At 56.7% G+C, this 24669-nt stretch overlaps 1 protein-coding gene across 1 annotated transcript; it reads left to right on the top strand.

The window, feature by feature from the left end:
* Window positions 1-3280: 3280 nt before the first annotated feature.
* On the top strand, window positions 3281-23606 carry POU6F1 (POU class 6 homeobox 1). The gene is made up of 11 exons (XM_050914298.1): window positions 3281-3382; window positions 13670-13766; window positions 14573-14771; window positions 16629-16750; window positions 17245-17470; window positions 18204-18439; window positions 18837-18965; window positions 19159-19377; window positions 20965-21103; window positions 21492-21666; window positions 22606-23606. The coding sequence occupies exons 2-11, from the start codon at window positions 13713-13715 to the stop codon at window positions 22949-22951; spliced, it is 1845 nt and encodes a 614-aa protein (XP_050770255.1). The 5' UTR covers window positions 3281-3382; window positions 13670-13712; the 3' UTR covers window positions 22952-23606.
* Window positions 23607-24669: the final 1063 nt, after the last annotated feature.

The raw sequence follows: 24669 nt of genomic DNA, 5'->3' as shown, positions 1-24669 counted from the left end.
GAGGTGAACTTAATTCCGTCATCTCCTCCGTCTATGTGCAGCGGGAATAAAAATACTTTCCCATCTCTCCGGAGAAAGGAGCAGATTCCTGGGAAGTCACCGTAAGCTGATCCGGCTGCTCCCCGTGCTGGGCACCGCATGGCAGCTGGCGGGACGAGCCGGCCGGGGTTTGCATTGCAAACAGGCAGCGAAGAGGGGAACGCCGTCACCCTCGGCACGGCCACCCAGGCAGGAGGCTTTATTTGGGATCAGGCTTTTGCCCCCAAAAACCCCGTGAAGGTGGGAAGCAAAGCAAAGATGAAGAGATTCAACCGAGGCCGCGCAGCCCAGCGGTAGCAGAGCGGGATGCAGCACGCCGGTCTCCCGTGCATCTTCCCGTTCGTGAAAAAACGCGCCACGGCCGGGAGAAAAATGTTTCTCTTTAATGGTGCAAAGAGGATTTTGCAAATAATGGAGTTAAACCGCCAAACTGGCAGGAAAGCCCAGTCAACTGGTTTCGGGTTTTCCCCCTTTTTTCAAGCAGGTTTTGGGACCCTTCGCTGGGCCTTTCCTCTCCCTTGCCCGGGCAGCGGATGCTCTGATGAAGCGATTAAAGGATCGGCTGTATTTCTGTTCGGGATCGGGGGGCCGGAGCGAGCCGCGCTTGCACCGGGGCTCGTCCCTGGCAGCTTTACGCAGGCTGGGGTCAAATGAATGCTGACCAACCTCTCCAGCTCCTGCTCCCGTGCCCTCTGCATCTCTCGAGCGAGATGCTCCAGGCTGGGAAGTGCCCGCTCCGTGTGAGCAGCTCCATTTTCTTCGCCAATGCAAATTCCCGAGCCGGCTCCTGCCCCGGCAGGTTCCCCATGGCCACGCGTCCGGGCTCAGCGTAGCCCCTCGGTTTGCTTGATAAACTTTATGACCAGCCCCGAGCGGTGCCGGCTGCGCCTTTTTGCTGGTGTTGGAAGATTAATTGGGCCGGTAGATGAGTTTTCCCGGGCTCTCCTTCGGGATTTGGCGGCCCCAGCCCTGGCACGGGGTTTTCCAGGCGTGAAGTTGACTCAATGCTGTGGATGAGGAACGCTGGGAGCTGCCATGTCTCCTCCAGAAGCTTCCCAGCGGAAAAAAAAAACCCTCTTGTCTTAAAAAAGACTTCACCGTCCTGCCGGTACGGATGCCGCCAGCTTTTCCTTACCGCCCCGATCTGCAGGAATTTTACAGCTGGCTGTAAAACCCTGCTCAGCAAGGCTCGAGGTCGGCTCTCTGCGGTCCCGTGCCCGGACCCAAAGCCCTACCGTGGTGTCCCGCCGGGGGGTTTGGTGCAGGGCCGAAAGAAGGGGGGGGGGGGGGGCGGGGGGAAATGGGGCAGAAATGAGATTGGCATCAGTTTGCTGCTTAGCGGAAAGGTTTTGATTCGGAGGTTGGGGCTGGCTGGTTCGGCTCCTCTCCCGCCAGAAGAAAATGCCCGGTTTTCTTTTTCCTCCTGGCCCGCGGAGGGTGAGCTGGGGCGCAGGGACGCGCGCCGGGCAGCCCCGGGACGCGCGTCTGTGGCGGAGGTGGACGGTTTTGAGGTCTGCCGGCGGCAACGCGTCGCATCTCGTCCCCTGCCTCAGTTTCCCCATCAGTAAGCGCGGTAAAGTCTTTAACATGATAATGTTTAGAAGGGTAAAAAGGCATTTTAAGAGGGAAACTGATTTGTGAGGAGGGAAAAAACCCCTTGCAAGCTGCTCGGGTGCACTTGGGTCCAGGTCTCCACCACTGTGACACCCGGAAAATTTGCTTTGAAAAATAATTCCCGCTGATGGCATCGTTTCCGGCCTGGATCTTTCCACTCCGAACGTGGCGAAAAAAATCATGCGAGCTGGCGAGACGGCGGCGAGGGATGTGTGGGGCTGCGTTGTTACCGTAACGCTTCGTTTCCAGGGAGCGGGACCACGACCCGGACCTGTGCCCCTTTGCATCGGCAACGGCTTTGCCGGGAGGTCTCGGGGTGTCTGTACCTCCCCGTGCGTTTGCACGCTTGCCCCGTTGGGGTGCGAGTGTGCGAACCCACCTCGGGGCAGGAACCGGCTTTGAGGGCTTGTCTGCCTGAAGCCGGTGTCTGCTTATGGCGCGTTCAGACTCCTCAGCCTGGGATCGGAACGTCCATCCAAAGGAATTAATCCCGGCTAACGACAGCGAGTAATTAGCGAGCTGTAGCCGTGTCCAAAATGTCGTCTGCACAGAGCAGGTTTAATTAACCTCTTCGGGTTTCTTACCTGTGGCAAGTTTGTTCAAACTTCGATTTCCACCCACTTGGGATCCAAGTGGCTACATCTCTGACTCATCAACACTTGTAATTAACACGGCAATTATATTCACAGTGAGACTCGGAGCATCTTAAATTATCCTTCCCTTTCCCTCCCCCCTTTCTTTTTTTTTTTTTAAATATTATTATTATTATTATTTTGTGCATTTCATTTCCTTGCCGCCATCTGTTGCGAAATGGCTGTCTTCTTGCTGCGTGCACTTAACACCACCATCTGGACGAATTATTTGTCCCATTAATTACCAAAAAAAAAAAAAAAAAAAAGTGTGAAGAAGCGAAATGGAATGGTGCTGCCGACCTGCCGAACGTCTGCTACAGGCGAAGCAGCCCACTCCGAAACCCGAAGCGCGCCGCCAAACTGCATCGAGCCTGACATTATGAAATGTCTGTTTGATCGTCTAGCGCACTAATTGGTCTCTTTGCACGGCACCGAGAAAAAAAAATCTCTCTCTCCTCTTATCTCTGTGTTATTTGAGTCTTCCCCCACGGGGCAGGCCTGAACAGATCCACGGCTCCCACGGAGATAAATCCAGCGGTCGGAGCAGGGATATTATTGCCCTCTTCGGCCTTTCGCCGCTCCGGTCGTGCTAGAATAAATCTACGGTTCTGAGAGAGGCTCTTTCACTTAGGCTGGGATGGATGGGGACGGATAACAGCGAGGTCTGGGGTTTGCAGCGGTGTTGGGTGCTCCTTACGGCACCAAACTCCGAGCCTCTGAGAAAAGCCGACACGCGCGTGAACTTTTCGGTCCCGCAGGCTTTAGGGGCAGCTCGCCGATTCGGCTTGAGTTCCCAAAGCTCCTCTGCCCTTCGGCAGCGGTGAGGAGCCATAAGGGAGAATTAAATTGCGAGGATGGGGCTGCTTTTGAGTTGTCCCCTCTCGCCGAGAGCTCGGCGCGCGGGATCCTGTTGCTCCTCATCACTTGCGGGGAGCGTGGGAGCAGGCAGAGCTCGGCACGGAGACAGCTCCGGTTTTTCTTTCCCTACAGCCGAACCCCGGAGTGCCGCAGCCCAGCAGCCCGCCCCGAGGAGCAGGACGCAGCAGCCAGCCCCGTCTCCTGCCGGGAGTGTCCTTTCACCCCAGAGCAAACAGTGAGTGAGTACCCGGGGCTGCCGCCTCTCCCCACGCTGCCCCTGGAGATTGCCACAGCCTCCGCCATCCCACGGGATTTCAGCTACGCGCTCCTCACGCGGCACGCCGGTGCTCCCCATCCGCTCCGGGCTCTGCTCTCCGGTGGCTCCGTGGGTGGGTTTGGGTTTTGGAAGCGGCCCGGCCGTGCAGGAAGGGTCTCCCCGCGGAGCGAACGGCCCCTCGGCCGCCCCTGCCCTTCCGACTGCGCTCCCCGCGCCCTCGCCTGCCGGTTTGGGATCCCAGTTTGAGCTCAGCCGCCTGCTCTCATGGAGGCCCCTGTGTGACAGGCCTAGGGGCAGCCGGGGAGGGGTCCCTGGGGCGGCGACGGTGGCAGGGAGGCGATGGGACGAGGGCAGGAAGCTTTCCCGCCTCTTCCCGGCTCGGGTGTAGGAAGAAGCTGCCGCAAGGTGCTGGGGGGTTGCTCCTCGTTAGCAAAGCCCCAAGGGCTGCTCTCGTCGTGCCGGCATCCAGCCGGGCCGGCGAGGCAGAGGGAAGATAAGTGTTAGATAGCAGCTACCTGGAGCAAGTGGATCACGCCCCGGGGGGTGAATTCAGCGGGCTGTGGGGTCAGAGCCCCCCCCGGCCCCCAACGACCCTCCCCATTGCCAGCTACTCTCCAGAGAAGTTCCGACAGCTCCTCTGGAGCGTTTGCCTTCCCTTGCTCGCTCTTCTCGCAGCAGGACGCTTTGCACCTCTGTTTTGCTGGTCCCTGCAGGCAGCACAGCTATCCCTCGCTCCGGCTTCCCTGCCGTTGGCTGGGCTCTGGCTGCTGGAGCGCTCATTAACTTTTAATAACGCCAGCTGCCTGCATAAGCCGCTCGCTCGTCCCTTGCTCTGGTCTCTGTTGCACTAGAATAAATTGTTAATTAAACTGTGCACCGGCATCCCAAGGTGTTTGTCTGCTCTGAAGCTAAGGCCAGGTTTAAAAATTCACAGCGGCGACCGGAGATCAGTCGCCGGCTGCTCCAAAAGCCCTCGCTGAAGCTGGCAGCGGGGCTGCTTCTGGGTCCCGCATGAATTTTTAGGTTGAGCCTGGCCGGGCCAAGGAAGGGGGAGAGCTGGGGCGAGCGGCTGGCGAAGGGAAGAGCCCCGTCTCTGCTGCGACCCCAAGCGTCGCTTCCCTGCAGATAATAAATAACGAGTGGTGTGTACAAAAGCCGGCCGAAGGGAATTAGATGCTCGGCCCCTGTTGAGTTTCAAATGAGAATTTGGCTCTTAATTCAATTTAGGCCCCTTTGGATCAACAGGATCCGAAGAACTATGTTTACTAATTGCATACAAATGCCGGCTCCGGCTCGGGATACGCTCGGCGGCCTCAGCAGGAGCCTGGTGGCTTCTGAGACGCAGAGAAATGATAAAGGGCTTGTAAAACGGTGCCGGGGGATGTTCCCCGGATGCTGGAAGTGCCTCCTGGGCTGACGTGATGGGCCGATGTAGCACAGCGGAGCAGAGCGGCAGGGGATGCCCGCTCTGCGCCACATTCCCTGGCAGAAGTAAAAACCCATGGATGAAATGCACTAACACGAGTTTGGGGCTGAAATTCCCTTTCGGATGAGTTGTGGGCCCGGGGAGGCTCTGCCCGAGCTCAGCCTCTGTTTAACACGCTCGGCGTTGCAGAGCTTGCCGAGGGCTGAGCTGGCTGGTCCGTGCGACGCCAGCATCCCGCGTGGGGCAGAGACAGGATCGGGCCCGGCACAGAGGCGGTCGGCACCGGAGGTGAGGAGATGCTGCCCAGCGCTTTCGGCCGGCTCGGGCAGGGAGAGCTGGGGGCCGGCTGCACCTCCCGGCGCGGCCGCGCCTGCGGGCTCCCGAGCAGTTACACAAACAAGGACACCTTCGCACGTGCATCGAGTGATTTTGAATGTCATCCAGGCTGGCTGGTTACACGCATCCCTGAGACGTTCCTAATAAAAAATTCATAAGCCTCTTATAAAGGCAATTACGCTTCTGCAAGGCGGCGAGGGGACAATACGTGACCAAATGAGTTAATGAAGGGCGTTGGAAGAGGCAGAGTTGCCTTCCAACAGGTGGGCCGAGCCCCTTCCCTCCGTGAACGGCTCCTCTCACCAGCTTAATGAAGTAGCCCCATCAATTTAGGTCCCCTCAGGAAAGAGCAAATTGACTCTCCTACTCCTTGCAGCCAGCGTCAGGGGCTCGGGAGAGCTGCGAAGTGTCGCGCGGAGACTTTGGGGACCTGCTCTGGGCTTCACGTAGGAGGCACGGGCGGTTTCACGCGGTCGGTGCCTGTTTTTTTAGGGTTTTCAAAGAGGGCTGTAGGAATTGCCTCCTCATCTCCTGAAGGGAGAGAAGAGGAGGAAAGGCTCGGCCCTTGGAATAACCCTTCCCTTGCTCTGCTGCTTGTATATTTGATGCTCACCCAATAAATTACGCTCCCCCACGTCCGTGACCTCTTTGCCAAGAGGACGGGAGGTGGCGGGAGGTACCCGAGACCCCAAAGCCTCCCCCGGGGAGGAGTGTGCGTCCCCACGGCGCGGGGCGGGAGGGCATTAGCAAGCTCTGCGCTGCCCCGAATCGCAGCCGGGGCCGGCACAGAGGGGGAGAGGTGGGTGGGAGAGCCGGCGAGGAGCGGGGAGGCGGTGGTGTCACCAAACGAGACGGGAAGAGCTTACCAACAGCGATGAGGTGCAGATAAGCAGGCACTCCTTCCGCTCAGCGCTGGGAACACGGAGGGTAGCTCCGCCAAACCGCGTTCACATCAAAATCCATCACTTTTGATACAGGAGATGTTAACATATTTAATCATTCAATACATATTCATTGTTATTCTAGCAAATGATTGGTCACAGTTTCTTCGCCTACCACGTAAATGACTACGCAGGCCCACTGCCATTTTTGAGCCTGTGACTTCCTTAACCTTCCTGGGCGGGTGGGTTTCTGGAGTCGGTGGGCTGGGAGTCGGTGGTCGTGATCTCCCCCTCCCGGCATTGCCTTTCCCCTCGTTTCCCTTCACCCTGGCAGCACGGAGCGGTCCTTCCTGGACCGTCGACCGAGCGGGCTGTCGTTCACTGGGGCTTCTTAAAACAAAACAAAAAAGCCATTAATTTCTAGTGAAGTTTCTGTAGTTAATTGTTTCGAACCAAAACAAAAAGCCATTAATTCGCAACATTTCCCCCCTTTGAAAGTTCTGAAAATCGTTTCAATACTTTCATCCTAATTTTAAAATTTGATTATTTTTATAATACATTGATATACAATCCATTCACTGTATGCTGGTGGGAGCCTCGGGGTTGATTCTCTCTCATCCTGTTGTCTGGCTACTGCTCGGATAATCATCCGATTAAACGCAGTCTTGCTGTTTATTTGTTTTCTTAGACAAATAGTAAATCAGAATGATTGTGGGAAAGATTATCAGCAAGGCTAATGCAGTGCTAATCGATGATTTTACTCATGAACTCAAATTCCATCCTAATCCACTGAAGATTTTGTCTGTCCAACTTTCTTGCACATCCCGTTGAAGTTTCTGAGTATTGTCTTCTGTCTTCTCGAGTAAGTCCAAATCATGCTCTACGTCTTGAGTCACATTTGGAATACGTAGGCAACCACGGTCGATTCTATCCTTCAGATATCCACAGACCCCATGCTCTTTGAGTAAGAGCGTATCTAAAGCCGTTCTATTTTGTAAAGTCATCCTCGAAGTTGCCTGCAATTGCAAATTGAAATCCTTAAATCCCTTCCTGGCCACCTTTGCCAATCTTTCTACCTGTCCTGTTAGTTGATCTATCCATTCCCTATTCCTGCATGTTGCTAAAGGAGTTAATAAAGATTCCAAGGCCCAACCAATTTTCACTCCTGCTGAAGGTTCGTTCCATTCCTCCTCTATTTCTGACCTTTTTACCCGTTCCACTTTCAAATTTTCTAGTGTTCCTCTAAAAGGAGCTTTTTCCCAAATTGGACACAATGTTGGCACGCCTAATGTTATTTGCCGTACTTTGCCATCTGAAGGTAAATCCGTTGTCCAAGTTCCATCCCTCATTGCCCAAACCAAGCGTCCTGGACTCGGAACTGTCGACTTTTTACAACTTAGCATTGTTCCCCTTTTGGGTGCGTATGTCTCAGTCGATCGGAGGTCATTTTTAAGGCCTCTACAAAGACATCCATATTTTAAAGCAGCTGCTAAAGGAGGAATATCCTGAATCATTGCATCAACCGTACTGCAATTACGTATTTTGTTACACTTCCGCCATGACGCCAGATTTTCCTCTTCTCGCAATGAGCTTCCTTCATCATTTACGTTTGGCCAGGCTGCAAAACTCAGTCCATCCCAAGTAAAACACCAAGGAGCCTTAGCCCTGTACTGAAATCGAGATGAGACGGCCGTAGACCAAACGGAGCCCCAGTTTGCCTTCTGCTGTGTTTGATTAGTCTTACCGCATTTCCATTCCGTGATCATTCGGCTCACCTTTTTCTTTATCTGCTCATCGTAAGAACACCACCCTACGTTCCGAAGTCTTCCTGTCTTGGTGAAGACGTAATTTAATAATTTCTCACAATCAGCTCTACTCCCTGGAGACTTCCGTTGTTTCCTAATGTTCGTCACTTGTTCCTGCCACCCAATTACAGGTTTCTGTTCACAATGTCTGGTTTCATTTTTGCGTTCCAAAATGGTCAAATCCGTAGTGAAAATTCCCCATGGAATTGACTCACCTACCGCTCTCGGTATTGGAAGACAAGCGGTAATTTGTGACACGTTTTGCAAATTGGCAAACTCTTGGATTAATCCTAACATCACATTTTCGTCTTGGGTCTTTCTTGGGAGGTATATTAATTGTTCTGCCTCGGTTTGCCTTTTATTCCTTATTCTTCTGTCTTTTCTATCCTTTTCCCAATTCACTTGCAATTTGTCGGGATTAAAGTCTGGAATCTGAGCAAAATCAGCAAAATCACATCCCAATCCTAATGAATTTCCACATCTGACTGGCACTTCTTGTTCAGTTTTTACCGCAGACCAGGCTCCCACCAACATTGATCTCCAAATCAATATCCGTTCTCCCCAGACTTCGTAATGATATACGAGATGAGACGTATTTCAGAGTTAGCGTTGAAGTTTTGGGATCCCCGTGAACAACTTGCCATGATGTGGGGGCTTTCTTCACCCTGGTGCAATGTATCCACGCTTCCGATTCAGCTATCTTGATGGCGGTGAAGGTAGTCAGCAGTCCTTGAAAGGGTCCCTTCTGACGTTCCTGAAGGGGTTCTGCAGTCCAGGTCTTCCCATAGACGTAATCTCCCGGTTGGAAATCACGTACTGGATTTTCCAAAGTCAAAGGTCGGTTCCACACCAGGAAACTCCGTAGGGCTGTCAAGGTGCGTCCTAGAGAAATCAAATACCGATACAAATCATGTTTCCCTTTTGTACACATTCCCACAGCAGAATTGGGAGATTCGTACGGTTTTCCGTACAGAATTTCTTATGGGCTTACCCCCGCCTGTCCTCGGCTGTACCCGTATCCTTAAGAGGGCCTGAGGTACCTTAAGGTAAAGCCAGAGGCCATTTTAAATTTGATTCCTGACATTTCTTGCCCATTTGTCTTTTTATACTCTGATTCATTCTTTCTACTTTTCCACTAGCTTGTGGTCTCCACGGCATACGTAAATCCCATTGGATTCCTGATGCTTTCCTCGCTTCCTGTACTATCTCGGCTATGAAGTGTGGTCCCCTCTCTGATGACATTCCCAGGGGAACCCCAAATCTTGGTATTATTTCTTGCAACAGTCGCTTTCCTACTTCTCGGGCTTGGTTGGTGCGACAAGGAAATGCTTCAGGCCACCCGGAAGAGGTATCCACTAACACCAGTAAATGCTGGTATCCTCCTGGTTTTGGGAATTCCGAAAAATCTATTTGCCAGTAATCTCCTGGCTCTGTTCCTAATCTTAGATGTCCGAAGAGGGGTTTCTTTGTATTTATTGGGTTATATTTTAAACAAATCTCACACTTCATTGTTATTGCTTTGATTATTCCCATCATTTTTACAGAAACCATGCTTTTCTTCAAAAGGGCCATTAACGCTTCCGCTCCCCGATGACATTCTCCATGCTTAATTCGAGCCATTTCCCTCCTTCCCACTGGCGGTACTACTGCCTGTCCTTGTTCGTTTACTAGCCGCCCTGCCAAATTCTTTCTTGCTTTTAATAACTGACCTAATTTCTCATCTTCCGGTGAATATTTAGGCCTTTCCCTAGGCAATTTGGCTTCCCTCTGGGGTATTAATGCCATCAACACCTTACTTTTGGCCACTGCCTTTGCTGTTCTGTCTGCTAATCTATTCCCTGCCATTTCCTGAGCAGTTCCCGTTTGCTGTGCTTTACAGCGCGTGATTGCTGCAGCCCTCGGCTGCTGGACAGCTTTCAACGGAGCGGCTATTTCTTCTTTACGCTTAATAGGCAATCCTCGTGCTGACGAAAGTCCTCTTTCTTTCCGCAAGATTCCATGGGCATGTACCACTCCGAAGGCATATTTAGAGTCTCTCCATATATTCACTCGTTTCCCTTGACTTATTACCAGAGCTCTTGTTAGGGCTACGGTTTCTGCCTTCTGGGCTGAGGTGTCGCTGGGCAGAGCTTCAGCCTCGGTGACCTGGGTTTCTGTAGTAATTGCGTATGCCGCATATCGAATTCCACTTTCCGCAAAGCTGCTGCCGTCTGTAAACGGTTCCCAGTCTGGTTCTGTTAATGGAATATCTTCTAAATCCGACCTGCTGGAACAGACATACTCGATAGCAGTCAGCCAGCCGTGCTCAGCCGGACCTTCTGCTTGTTGAACATTCCAAAAGACAGCAGGATTAACAACGTTAGTAGTTTTCAGAGTAACATCATCTTGTTCTAGCAACACAACCTGATACTTCATCATTCTACTCGGGGATAACGATGCCCTCCTTTTTGTTCCAAAACTTGAGAAACCATATGGGGTACATATACGGTCATTTTATGCCCCAAGGTCAATTTTCGAGCTTCTTGGATTAACATAACCGTAGCTGCCGCTGCTCGTAGGCAGCTAGGCCATCCTGTACTTACTGGGACAAGTTGTTTGGAAAAATATCCCACCGGCCTCTTCCAGCTTCCAAGATACTGTGTCAGTACTCCGAGGGCTATATGTTGTCTCTCATGTACAAAGAGCTGAAAGTCTTTGTTTAAATCCGGTAATCCCAAGGCTGGAGCTGTCATTAAAGCCCTTTTTAAATCTTGATACGCTTTTCTTTGTTCTGCTCCCCACACAAAAGGTGCTCCCTTTAAGGCTTCATACAAGGGCTTACCATCAGTCCGTAATTCATTATCCATAACCGGCGCCAGCCGGTCATTCCCAGAAAGTCACGCAACTCTCGTGTATCTTTGGGTTCAGATATTTCACGTGTAGCCTCTGTCCGACTCATCCCCAGCTGTCTCTGCCCTTTCGAGGCTTCAAAGCCCAAATATGTAACAGTCGTCTGAGCGATTCGTGCCTCGTTCTTACACACCTTCGATCCGCTTTGTCCCCAAAAGGTCAACAGATTTCTGGTTACCTGCAAACGGGTGTCCTTTGTCAGGGCAGCCGCTACGATGTCATCTGCATACTGCAAAACCAGATGTTCTCTGTCTAAATTTGAGTCCGTCTTCCATCCTTCCAATCCCTTCGCTAATTGATTTCCAAATCTAGTCGGACTGTTCTTGAATCTGTGTGGAAGTCTAGTCCACGTTAGTTGAGTCTTTCGTCCTGTACGTGGGCTCTCCCACTCAAAGGCAAAGAGTTCCTTGCTCCCTTCTTCCAGAGGTATGCAAAAGAAAGCGTCCTTTAAATCAAGCACTGTAAACCACTCATGGTTTTCATTCAAAGTCGTTAATAAAGCGTAGGGATTCGCTACGACAGGATGTATATCTTTGACGATTAAGTTTATTGCTCTAAGATCTAGCACTAACCTATAATCTCCTGTTGGCTTCTGAGCTGGTAATGTTGGTGTAGTACATTCAGACTCACATTCCTCTCAAATTTTATATTCCAAAAATTTATCAATCAATCTCTTAATTCCCTCTTTCGCTTCTGGTTTCAAAGGATATTGTTTCCGTCTTACTGGCCTAACGTGATCTTTTAATTCAGTTTTTACCGGGCTAGCTGCCTTTGATTTTCCTGGGATACTGGTGTCCCCTACCATGGGTATTACTGCATTTTCTGCCTCTTCTGGTATTTTAAATTCTTCGGTTGATTCCTGTAGCATCATAATATGACCGGTTCTTGTCTCAGGTATTGTTAATAAAATTTCCCCGTTTTCAAAGCTAATTTGTGCTTTTAACTTATTCAACAAATCTCTCCCTGTTAAAGATACCGGACATTCTGGCATATACAAACATTTGTGTGTTAAATTTTTATTCCCACATTTCAAATTAAGCAGCTCCAAAAATGGCCTGCTCTCAGCTTTTCCCGTGGCACCCACAACATTTGCTATTTTATCACGGATTTTTCCTTTACGAGTATTTAAAACCGAATACGTAGCCCCGGTATCTGCTAAAAATTCCACCGTTTCTGTCCCCAGCTTTATTCTGCCCGGAGGCTCTGCTGGGGCTGCAGCCTCCGCGTCCCTGTTCTGGTCCTGCCCTCGTCCGTTGTCCGGCTCTGCGCGAAACTGGGGAGGCCGTTGGCTCTCCTCGCTCATCCTCTGAACTGGAACTCTCACTTTGTTGTCCTCCTTGATTTCCTTGATCCAAATTCGGAGAAACCTCTAATTCAATTTCTTCTTCCTGAATTGCTTTGGCTTTTATACATCTTTTCCTTACATCACAAGCAGAACGACACTTCCTCGCTTTTCTTTTCCCGTGTTCTGCAATCAAACTCAGAGCCGAAACATCTCTACTTATTAAATGGCAATTTAATTCATTTTGCCAATCTGTTCGATTCCTCAAATAAAAGAATAGATCTACATATGGAACTTCATCCCGTTTTCCTTCTCTTCTACAGAACAACATTAACTGCAATATTGTATTATAATTTAAAGTTCCATTTTCTGGCCATTTTTCCTGATCATCCAACGTATACAGTGGCCACCAATGATTGCAATGTTCAACCATTTTATGCTTTAACGAATCTCCCCCTGCTTCTACCCAATGTTTTAAAGGCATCCCAGGGGTGAAGTTTTAGGAATCTGATTGTTATCAACCTAGTTACCAGTACTCTTACTCTTAAACATACTCTTAAATCCTCTTCCAAGTTTCTTAGCCATAATATTACCAAATATACACAAATAATTATATACAAATAATTATATACAAGCTGTACACAAATAATTGTATACAAATGATTATATACAAACAGCAAAATCTTATAGGCATGTAGGTTTTACTTATTCCCAATTCCGTACGTCCAGCCCTGCAATAGCTTTCGCTTACGTCTCACGGGCAGACGCTCAGTCCAACCCTGCGCAGCTTTCGCCGCGCCTGACAGGCAGAGCCGGGGACCCTAACCCCTTTCCAGATTCAGAGGAGAAGTGCCTTACCGCTCTCCAGGGGACGTCACAAAGAGCCTTACGGATCGGGGATCGATGGCTGTCCCCGAGAACCCCTCGGTGCCGGCTGGAACCGATCAGGTCCCCGACTGCTCCGGTCTCTCAGCGAGGTCCCATCTGGGTTGCCAAAAACTGTCACCAAACGAGACGGGAAGAACTTACCAACAGTGATGAGATGCAGATAAGCAGGCACTCCTTCCGTTCAGTGCTGGGAACACGGAGGGTAGCTCCGCCAAACCGCATTCACATCAAAATCCATCACTTTTGATACAGGAGATGTTAACATATTTAATCATTCAATACATACTCATTGTTATTCCAGCAAATGATTGGTTACAGTTTCTTCGCCTACCACGTAAATGACTACGCAGGCCCACTGCCATTTTTGAGACTGTGACTTCCTTAACCTTCCTGGGCGGGTGGGTTTCTGGAGTCGGTGGGCTGGGAGTCGGTGGTCGTGATCTCCCCCTCCCGGCATTGCCTTTCCCCTCGTTTCCCTTCACCCTGGCAGCACGGAGCGGTCCTTCCTGGACCGTCGACCGAGCGGGCTGTCGTTCACTGGGGCTTCTTAAAACAAAACAAAAAAGCCATTAATTTCTAGTGAAGTTTCTGTAGTTAATTGTTTCGAACCAAAACAAAAAGCCATTAATTCGCAACAGTGGGAGAGCCCAGGTTTGCTCTGCGCCCCGGGTCGAGCCAGTGGGTGACCCCCCGAGCCGCTCGCTGGGTCGGTGACGGACCCTCCCATGTCCCCCGCTTGCAGCATGTGGAAGGTCTGAGCCCTCTCCCACCTTCGCCGGGACACCATGGACACTGAAGCCGTGCAGCCCCAGGAGGCCTCGCTGACGGTCAACGAGCAGGTACGAGCATCGCCGGCTCCAGCCCCGCTGCACCCCTTCGCACCCCACAACCGGGAGGGCCACGGGGTGGGGAGTTGGGGTTTGGAGCCCCAGTGCGTGCCGTGGCACGGGGTGAAAAACCATCTCACTGCTGCCCCGTGCTCACCACCCCCCGATTGCCCCCACACTTGGGCATGCGGGTGTTCGGCCCCATCTTTCGGAGCTTGGCTGCCTCATCTCGGGGGGTTTTAACCATGAAGAGGGGGCGTGAGGTCCTCGTCCCGCAGCCTCGCTGTTCGGAAGAGATCTTTGCTCCGGGGTTTGGCTGCCTGCAGCACGGGAGAGCTGGAGGAGGAGCAGGTACCTCTGCTCATCACTCTCCGTGTCTCCCTGATACGGGGGAAACGGTATCACGATTCAGAGGGCTCGCCCGACCCTGGGTCAGAGCCGCGGGGCTGTAGATCAGCGCTCGCTCTAGTGCTGCAGATACGGTGGTGCCGGCTCTGCCGGGGGTGCTGCGGCCGCTGGCAGCCGTGTTTGACCTGCTGAAGGTGTCATCCGCTGATGCGTGCGGAGCTGGGCTTATCAGAGCCCAGAAGCTGCTGATTAACTAAAGCAGCGAGGTGCTGGGGGGGCTGCGATCCCCCCATCGATCCCTCCTCGAGGGGACGGGGTGGGCTCTGCCTGGTTTGTTTTAAGGGTCACCCTAAGAGACGTCCCGCGGGGCAGGGGGAGCTTCCTCGCTCTGCCCCGGGGCGCGTGGCCGGGGGACACCGCCGTGCGGTTGGGCGCGCGGAGCTGATGGACATTTTGGGGCACGTTTGCAGGTTATTGTCATGTCCAGCCATGAAACCATCCGAGTGCTGGAGGTCGGCGTGGACACCCCGCTGCCGGCCAAGGAGGACCGGAAAGCCTTGGAGATGTCAGCAGGGGAGGTAGCGCAGGGCTCCCCGGGAGAGAGCGGCCACCCGGGCAGAGAGGACGTCCCACCCAGCACCCAGAGCTCATGCAGCGGGGAGGCGGCCGGTAAGACACCGTCCTTCCCCGGGGCTCATTCCCTGGGCTGCCCCTGCTCCGTCCATCCCTGCGAGCCAGCTTGGGCTCTGGACCGCTGGGTCGGAGCCAGGAGGACGAGCTGCACCCGTCGGCGCAGGCAGACTCGCACCCTGCTCCGGAGCATCCCCGTGCCGAGCTGGATCTAGGAGTTAGCAAACCCAGTTCCTCCTCCGGGAGCTGATGGGGAAAAGCATACTGCATCGAGGACAGCCCTCAAACACGGGCTTAAAATAGAGAGGACATCTGTCGATGAGCTGTTTTGCTGGGGAGCTCAGTTTTCCCACAGCCGCATAGAACAGGGGCTTGGGTTTCCTCTCCCCCTCGCCCTGGCTGCTCCGAGGTGCCGGGCTCGCTGCGGGTGCATCCCTTCTCGCATGGGAATGCAGCTCTGGAAATAAGCCTTCAGGGAGATCCCGCTTTATTCCTCGCTGTTTTCTGGCCAGCACCCCAATCCTTCTGCAGGGCCATCCCGAATCCGCCTGCAAGCGCCCCTGTCCCGTCCCCTCTCCTGCCACTCTTGTGCTTTATTTATTAATAAGACTTTCCTCTGGTTGTCACCTCCGTTCCGTATTCGGAGCACAACCAGATCCCCGCGGTTTTGCCAAAAAGAAAAAAAAAAAAAGGGCAGGATCGTAGCTTGTTTGAGGCCGGTTGGTGAGAGGAGGCGGCGAGCGTCCCTCCACGCTGGGGGATGCTCTGATCCTGCTGGAGGGGAGGAAAAGCAGGGCAGGCTACACAAAACCCATCGGAGCTGGCAGCATCGCTGCCCCGTAGCACGGTCTTTGTCATTTGGGAAGTGCCGGGTGTTACCTGTGCTTGGTTTTGGTAGGAAATTAAAATTAAAAAAAAAAAAGGCTTTTTAAAATCTTGCCGACCTGTAGTTATTTCTGGGCGAGGAACCAGACCCACGAAATGCCTGGCTCTTAGCTGAGACAAGTATTTATTTGGTAAAACTTTTTTTCTGCCAAAGGAGAAGGCAGGAAAAGGGTGGTTTTCTTTTTACAAAAATAGAAGAGGATTAAGTGGATTTTATACCCGAGGGTTGCCATTATTAGAAGTTGAGCAGAATAAATACAAGAGGTTGCTCAAAAAACAAGTAGGTCTTTTGCAAGTAATAAATATGGATTAGGCGCAAGGTTTCCTCTCTCTCGGATGTTCGCGATAACTAAGAAATATGAACGTATTCTGTGAATTGGGGCGCAGGGTTGAAAGACGCCGAGCGAAGCTCAGCCCACGGGAGCCCCCCCTCTGCGGGCGCTGGCCGGGCGATCTCCGTCCCTTCCCTTTCCAGCTCCCCCTTCCCGGGTGAACGGTTCGGGGGCTGACACCACTTTAATTGCTGCCAATTTTGGAGCCGGCAGCTGGCGGAGGAAAATATCTCCTGCCGGATCCGACAGCCCGAGAGAGGCGCGCGCAGCCCAGCAAACCACTTAGAGGCGACCGCTCCTTTTTACCGCCCTTAGCCCCCCTATTTCCCACACTTATCCCTCCCCAAATCACCCAGACCTCTCCCTGCTCCCTCCTTTGCCTCCTCCCCAAAACATCCTGCACGAAGCCCCCAAATGCCCTCCCTCTGCGTCCCGTAACCTGGGCAGCGACCCCACCTTGGGGGACCCGGAGCGCTGCTCCCGAGGATGCCCCACGCTGGGTTTCACGCTGGCTCCGTGGGGCTGCGGCTCCCCCGGGACACCCATGGGACGGTGTTTGTTCCCTGGGTGTGCGTAATTTGGGTGCCCCCCACCCTCACCCCCGTCCTTTGCGCAGACGAGCTGCTATCGCTCAGCCGGTGGCACCTCTCCAACCCGTCTCTCCTCTGCCCTTCCCCAGGCAAAGCCAAACCGGCGGCCGGAGCATCCCCCAGCGCCGTCCCTTCCGTCGGCACCTTCAGCCACGCCACGAGCCAGCAGCCGCAGACGGTGGCCCCGCTGGCCGTGCAAGCCAGCCCGCAGGTAACTACCCCGCGGCCGCGGAGCGGGACGGGAGAGGGGGGAGAGGGCTGGGGTGGCGGGGATGGGGGGGGGGGGGCACACACACGAGGTGGGGACCCCCGGGGAGGCGTCCGCTTGCTGTAGGCAAACCCCGAGGGCAGAGACGACCGCTCGTGGCGCGGGGTGCAGGCCCTACGCCCCGAACCGAGGCGGTTTCCCTCTGCTTGGCGCCCTCGCCAAGGGCCTTGCGCCGCCGAGGTGCTGCCAGAGACGCGTCAGGTGGTTTGCGAGGTGGGGGGGGGAACACCCCGCATTCCTCTCCCCCCCCCCCCGCCCCAATCTCCCCACGGAGAGGGGGCTCCACGGAGCTGGGAACCCAGCTGCTGAGATGGGAGGGAGCCCGGGCCGCCCGGCCGCCGGGTCTACGCGCCCCTTTGCAAAGACTTATGCTCCGCTGATGCTGTCTGCAGTGGCGTTGATTTTTGTTCTTTTTTAAATCTTGTTTACTTTTGCAGGTCTTGACTCAGGAAAACTTAGCAACAGTTGTGACAGGAGTAATGGTTCCAGCAGGGACAGTTACTCAACCTCTTCTTATCCCCATCAGTATTGCAGGTCAAGTGGCAGGTCAGCAGGGGCTGGCTGTGTGGACATTTCCTACAGCAACGGTCGCTGCCCTTCCCGGATTGACGGCTGCTTCTCCTACAGGGGGAATTTTCAAACCGCCTATAGCCAATCTGCAAGGTAACCGCCACTCTTCTGCTTTGCAGCCTCCTTAATCCGTCCTCCCCCAGCTTGCGCCGAATCCAGGCCGTCCTCTCCAGGAGGGGTCTGAAACCGGAGTTTAATTACGGGGACTTGTTTGCGGCTCCCCGAGTACAAAAAGGTGCCGGGAGCGTGGGAGAAGGGGAGGGCGGGATGAGGAGGGCGACAGGGAGGAAGGCAGCGCACAGGGATGGGATGTGAGGTCCAGCTTAGATCTGGGGCTCGGGCTCCGGCACCCCGTTGCAGCGGGTGGGGTTTGGCGAGGCGGGGAGCCCTGCGGGCGTGAGAGCAGGGGGATCCGTGCCTCTCCGGCGATGCCGGGGCCAGGGGTCGTGCCCTTCCCTGTAAGAGGGAATCGTCTCCTCTGGAGCTCCCGCGAGGGAAGGAGCCTGTCCCAGGAGTGATTCGTAGGCAGGGGAGCTGCCGGCACCCCGGAGGTGCCCCTCACCCTCTGTGCTGGCAGCAGCACCCGGTTGGGGTTGGACCCAGCACCCCAGCCGGGCAGGATGAGTCCTGCTGTAGCGCAGGGGCTCGGCGCTGCCTGTTACACCTCGCGCTGCGATAACGCGAGCGTGCGGAGACGAATCACCTGGTGATTCGGTTCCCTTTGGGGAGGGACAGCGAGCGGTGGGGGGGGACACCGAGCTCAGGGTCTCCCTGGCGTCCCCGTCTCCCCCCCGGCTCACGCTCTCTCCGTCTCTTTGCTTCGCAGCCGCCGCCGTACTGAACACAGCCATCCAAGCACCGGTGCAGCCTGCCCAGCCGCTGCAGGCTGCGGTCCAGCCCCGGCCCCCCCTCCAGCCCCCCGGCGTCTTCCCCGCCGCGCCCGGCCAGCCCCCCATCCTGCCGCAGCCCGCCGCAGCGCCCACGCCGCCCGTGGCCAAGCCGTTAGAGACGCAGACCCAGATCACCGTCCAACCTGCCGGATTTGCCTTTAACCCCGGCATAGTAAGGAGCCTGGCAGCCCGCGGCGTGGAGCCGGGCGAGTTCGGCACCCGCTCCCCTTTAGCCGGTGCCTTACGTGGCCGCAGAGAGCCGCGAGAAGTTGTGCTTCCCCGGGGACGAAGCACTCTGGTTCAGCCGTCGTCTCCCGGGGGCTGGTGCAAGATCCCAGCCTCAGTTTCCCCATCCCTGGCGAACGACGAGCGACCGCGCAGGCAGCTTTGCTTGAGGCAAAAACTAAAGGATGGATTTAAGGACGTCAAGGGACCGCATCCCATCAGGGCGGCGAGGCAGGAGGCGCCCTGCCATGGGGAAGGGGGTGGCCGGCCGTGCGCGGCGGGGGGGACGCGGTGGCCTGGGGTGCCACCCACGTCTCTGACCCCCGGCTTTCGGTTCTCCGCAGATCAGCGCGGCTTCTCTCGGGGGTCAAACCCAGCTCCTCGGCTCCTTGGCAGCCGCCCCCGTGATCGCAAACACCATCTCCAGCGTGCAGGGCATCACGGGCCAGATCCTGACCAACACTCAGGGCCAGGTACCGCTGGGGAGGGACCTGCCCTTCCAAACCCACCGCCGGCTGCGCCGTCCCCCCCCCCACCCCGGGGTTGTTTCTCCTGGGGGAGGCGGGGATGGACGTGGGTGCGTGGGTGCCCCCCCCGCCACCACCCCCAGGAAGGGTGTTCGCAGGATGCAACCCCCCCAGCCCTGGCTCTCCTCCCTTCGCCCAGGTGATCGGGACCCTGCCGTGGGTGGTGAATCCCCCCGGGATGGCGGCGGCCGGCCCTGCCCCGGCCGCTCTGCCGGCCCAGAACCTGCAGGTACAGACGGTGACGCCGCAGCTGCTGCTCAATGCCCAGGGCCAGGTCATCGCCACGCTGGCCGGCAGCGCCATCCAGGCGGCCGCCATCAAGAAAACCGGCACCCCCGAGCCCCCCGCCAAGAACGAGGTGAGCGACGGGCACGGGGCTGACGGCCGCGTGGCCAAAGGGCTGGCAGCGTCCCCGGCTGCGTGGCTTTGGCAGCACGTGAGCAGCTTTGGGACCCAGACACGTGGCTTTGGGACCCGGACACGTGGCTTTTGGAGCACGTGAGCACCTTTGGGATGCGGCCACGTTGCTTTTGGAGCACGTGAGCATCTTTGGGACCTGGCCGTGTGGCTTTGGGACACAGCCACGTTGCTTTGGGAGCACATAAGCATCTTTGGGACCCAGACACGTGGCTTTGGGACCTGGACACGTGGCTTTGGGACCCAGACATGTGGCTTTGGGACCCGGACACGTGGCTTTGGGACCCAGACACGTGGCTTTGGGACCCAGACATGTGGCTTTGGGACCCGGACACGTTGCTTTGGGAGCACGTGAGCACCTTTGGGATGCAGCCACGTTGCTATTGGAGCACGTGAGCATCTTTGGGACCTGGCCGTGTGGCTTTGGGACCCAGCCACGTTGCTTTGGGAGCATGTGAGCATCTTTGGGACGTGGCTGCATTGCTTTGGGACCCAGCCACGTGGCTTTGGGACCCAGCCACGTTGCTTTGGGAGCATGTGAGCATCTTTGGGACGTGGCTGCATTGCTTTGAGACCCGGCCACGTTGCTCTGGAAGCATGTGAGCATCTTTGGGACCCAGGCACATTGCTTTGGGAGCACATGAGCATCTTTGGGACCTGGCCACCTGGCTTCAGCACCCAGCCACGTTGCTTTGGAATGTGGCCACGTTGCTCTGGAAGCATGTGAGCATCTTTGGGACGTGGCTGCGTTGCTTTAGGACCTGGCCATGTTGCTCTGGAAGCACGAGAGCATCCTTGGGACCCAGCTGCGTTGCTTTGGGACCCAACCACATTGCTTTGGGAGGACCTGAGCAGCTTTGGGACCCGGCCACGTTGCTTTGGGACCCGGCCACATTGCTTTGGGAGGACCTGAGCAGCTTTGGGACCTGGCCACGTTGCTTTGGGACCCAACCACGTTGCTTTGGGAGGACCTGAGCAGCTTTGGGACCCGGCCACGTTGCTTTGGGACCCAACCACGTTGCTTTGGCAGCACGTGAGCAGCTTTGGGACCCAACCACGTTGCTTTTGGAGCACGTGAGCATCTTTGGGACCTGGCCATGTTGCTTTGGGACCCGGCCACCTTGCTTTGGGAGCCTGTGAGCATCTTCGGGACGTGTCCCCTCCTGCCCCGCAGTGCTGCCCGGTGGGGCATCCCACTCTCTCTGGGAATTTCCCAGCTGGGATCGGACGTGACCAAGCCTCACCTTGGCCTGAGCAGAGGTGCTGGTCGCCCCCACACCTACGTGGCGGGACACCCCAAAACCCAGTGCAGAATTGTCACCGCCCCATTCCCAGCACGGAGCTGGGTGGTTTCCAGTGTCACCGCTCCGTCCCAGCCTGTCTCACCTCCACCGTCAGCAAAAGCAAGGCGGTGACCGCTCTCCTGCCACCGTACGGATGGAGCCGGTGGGCAGGGAGCAGCCCGGCCATGGCGCTGGAAGAGGGGGAGCCCCCGCTCTGGGGGTGCTGACCCTCCCCTCTGCCCCAGGTCCAGCCCATCCAGCCGGCCCCGGCTCTCTCCCAGCCGGCCGTGGTGATGGCAAACCCTGCCCCGGCGGCAAAGGCTTCCTCCGTGCCCGTCCCCATCACCTGCTCGGAGACCCCCACCGTCAGCCAGCTGGTCTCCAGTGAGTCACCACGAGGGATACTGGGGGAATGCCGGGGACTGGGATCCCCTGGGAAGAGGGATACTGGGGTCTGGGATCCCCTGGGATGGGGAGGGGATGCTGGGGATACTGGGGGGGATACTGGGGGGATGCCAGGCTCTGGGATCCCCTGGGATGGGGAGAGGATGCTGGGGATACTGGGGGGGATACTGGGGGGATGCCAGGCTCTGGGATCCCCTGGGATGGGGAGAGGATGCTGCGCGCCCGCGCTCTGCGTCCTCGGGGATGACCGCTGGCACCCAGCCTTCGTTATGGAGCCTAACGAAGGGGATGCTCGTTATGGGGGGGGGGTGGGGAGAGGCGGCTCCGTGGCCGTTTCACGGCAGCCCCCGCGTCCCTCCGCCGGCAGAGCCCCCGGCTCCCAACAGCAGCGCGGAGGAGGACGGGATTAACCTGGAGGAGATCCGGGAATTCGCCAAGAACTTCAAGATCCGACGCTTGTCCCTCGGCCTGACGCAGACGCAGGTGGGACAGGCCCTGACGGCCACCGAGGGACCGGCCTACAGCCAGTCGGCCATCTGCAGGTACCGGGGGGCCGGGGGCTGCGCCCCGGGGGCAGGCGGGGAAAAGGAGGGGGGAAATCGGGGAAAAGGAGGAGAACTGGAGAAAGGGAGAACTGGAGAAAGGGAGGAGAATGAGGGAAAGGGAGGAGAATTAGGGAAAGGGAGGGAAGTTGGAGAGAAGAGGGAAAATTGGGAGAAAGGAGGAAAATTAGAGAAAGGGAGGAAAATCGGAGAAAGGGAGGAAAATTGGAAGGAAGGAAGTCAGAGAGAAGGAGGAAAATTGGAGAAAAGGAGGAAAATTAGAGAGTGGGAGAATTGGAGAAAAGAAGGAAAATTGGGAGAAAGGAAAATTAGAGAAAGGGAAGAGAATTGGAGAAGGAGGAAAATTGAAGAAAAAGAGGAAAATTAGAGAATGGGAGGGAAGTTGGAGAAAGGGAGGAAAATTGGAGGAAAGGAAAGTTAGGGAAAGGGAGAAAAATGGGAGAAAAGGGGGAAAAGTAAACAAAAGAAAAATTAGCAAAAGGGAGGAAAGGAAAATTGGAGAAAAGGAAAAATGGATAAAAGGAGGGAAAATGGATAAAAGGGGGAAAATCAGAGAAGAGAGGGGAAATCGGAGAAAAGGAGGAGAACTAGAGAAAGGGAGGGAAATGGGAGAAAGGGAGCAAAATTAGAGGAAGAGAGGAAAGCTGGAGAAAGGGAGAACTGGGGAAGAGGAGGAAAATTGGAGAAGAGGAAAATCAGGGAAAGGGAGGAAAATGGGAGGAAAGGAGGAAAATGGGAGGAGAGAAGGGTGGGTGGGGTCGCTGCCCACGAAGCTCCTCACCGCGGCGTCGCTCCCCGCCGCGGTCTCGCCCGCCGAAGGCAGCGGTGCCACCAACCCCGTCACGGCGTCCCCCCCGTCCTCGCCGCGTCCCCCCCGTCCTCGCCGCGCCCCTGAGGGTTTCTCGGTGCCCGTTGCAGGTTCGAGAAGCTGGACATCACCCCCAAGAGCGCCCAGAAGCTGAAACCGGTGCTGGAGAAGTGGTTGAGCGAAGCTGAGCTCCGTAACCAAGAGGGGCAACAAAACCTGATGGAATTCGTGGGGGGGGAACCCTCCAAAAAACGGAAGCGCCGTACCTCCTTCACCCCGCAAGCCATCGAGGCTCTCAACGCCTACTTTGAGAAGAACGCCTTGCCCACCGGCCAGGAGATCACCGAGATCGCCAAGGAGCTCAACTACGACCGCGAAGTCGTCCGCGTCTGGTTCTGCAACCGCCGGCAGACCCTCAAAAACACCAGTAAACTCAACGTCTTTCAGATCCCCTAAATCGGGGACGGGGACGGGGACGTCCCCCCCCCACCCCGTCGCCCACCCCGACCTCCTGCCATCAGCACTTTTGCCACCGACTTTGTCCCCCAGCCCCGCGGTGGGCGCTGGGGTCTCCACCACCCCACCGTGCCCGTAGGTGTGTCCGTGTGTCCGTCTCCCTTTCCTCCACATCACACATGACCTAAGCGTGTTCGCGTCGGGTGTCACGCCTGCCTCATGCCTCCTCCTGCCTGTAACGTGCGTGGTGACGGACCCCCTGCCTGCACGCACCGCCTCTCCTGCCCCCCAAGTGTTGTCGTCCCTCCCCCCCCAAAAAAAGGAGTGATATTCATTTTTTGGCCGTTTTCCCGTGTTTCCGAGGTAGCGTCACGGCTCGCTAGGGGTGAGCCCCAATTTAATTTCACCCCCACTTTGATTTCGGCGGTCCCCCGCCTCGTGCCCGCCAGCGCGAGGGGCTTCTCGGTGCAACCCCCCCCACCATGGGGACATCGCCGTGGGGGATGGTTGGGGACTTCACCGGGCTCCCCACCGTCCCGAGAGGGTTTAGGGGAGGTGAACCCCGTAATGGAGGCAGCACCCCCTGCCCGCCTCCCCCCACCCTGAGCCCAGGGGCCAGGCAGGTTGGGGGGGGGCTCCATCCCTCGCCCGGGGAGTGATGGGGAGAGGCGACGGCTGGAGGGGGAGGTTGGGGGGGGACGGGGAGGGGACGCCGGGTCGCCCCGCCAGGGACACGGCAGACTGATGCACTTGATGTAGTGGTGTGAAATAAACAGTATTTTTCTTTTTTCTTTTCCTTTCTCCTTTTTTCCGGAGGGGGGGGGAGGAAAGGGGGGGTGGGGGGTGTCCCTACTCACCCTCCCCTGTCCCAAACCCTGGGGGACGTGGAGGGAGGGCTGCTCTTGGCACCCAGCTGTGGCCCCCCGTGCTGCCAGCACTCGGGTTTTTGGGGAAGTGGCTCCGAGGACGGAGCTGGGCCGGCATCGTTCCCTCCATCCCCGCAGCAGCCCCGGGAGGGAGGAAAGCACGGCCCCCGGCCCGAACCGGCTGAGTCCCGCGCAACTCAGCGCACGCATGAGCCGGGGCCCGGACTCGAACCCGCGATCCTCCGGGAGGCGCCGCACGGACCCGAGCGCCCCACGCCGCGCCGCTGGCGCCCCGCCCCCCGGCCAATCCCCGCGCGGCTGGCCCGGCACGAAGCTCTCCATTGGTTACCGCCCGCCGCGCGTCACCCGACGGCCCTCGGCTCCCATTGGCTGGGCGCGGCGGTGGGGCGGGGCCACCTCCCCGCTGGCGGCGGGGGCGGGGGGTCCGCGGCGCCACCGCCTCCATCTTGCGGGGGCCGCGGCCCGGGGCCCTCGGCGGGGCGGGAGCGGGCGCGGCGGGGCCGGGGGGGGCTCGGGGGTGCGGCCCCTCGGGAAGGCGGCCCTGGGGGTAGCGCGGGGCCTTGGGCGCGGCCGCGGGCAGCCCCTGGAGGGGCTTTGGCCTTTGGTGGGGGGGGGGGTGTCTGGGGCCAGGGCGGCCCCTTGGGGGTCGGCCGGGCGGCAGGGCCCCGGGGGGGGGGGGCGTCCCCGCGGGGGGCAGCCGCTTGGGGGGGGTGTAGGGCCTGGGGTCCCCTGGGGGTGCAGCCCCGGGGGGGAGTCAGGACGGCTCGGGGTCCCCGGAGGGTGAGGCCCCCTCGGGGGCATCTGTAGGCCTTGGGGTGCTTGGGGCTAGCG

Source organism: Gymnogyps californianus, unplaced genomic scaffold (genome assembly GCF_018139145.2).
Source record: "Gymnogyps californianus isolate 813 unplaced genomic scaffold, ASM1813914v2 HiC_scaffold_34, whole genome shotgun sequence".
Lineage (NCBI taxonomy): Eukaryota > Metazoa > Chordata > Aves > Accipitriformes > Cathartidae > Gymnogyps > Gymnogyps californianus.
The sequence above is the reverse complement of the archived record's forward strand: the minus strand, read 5'-3'. Positions and strand labels throughout refer to the sequence as shown.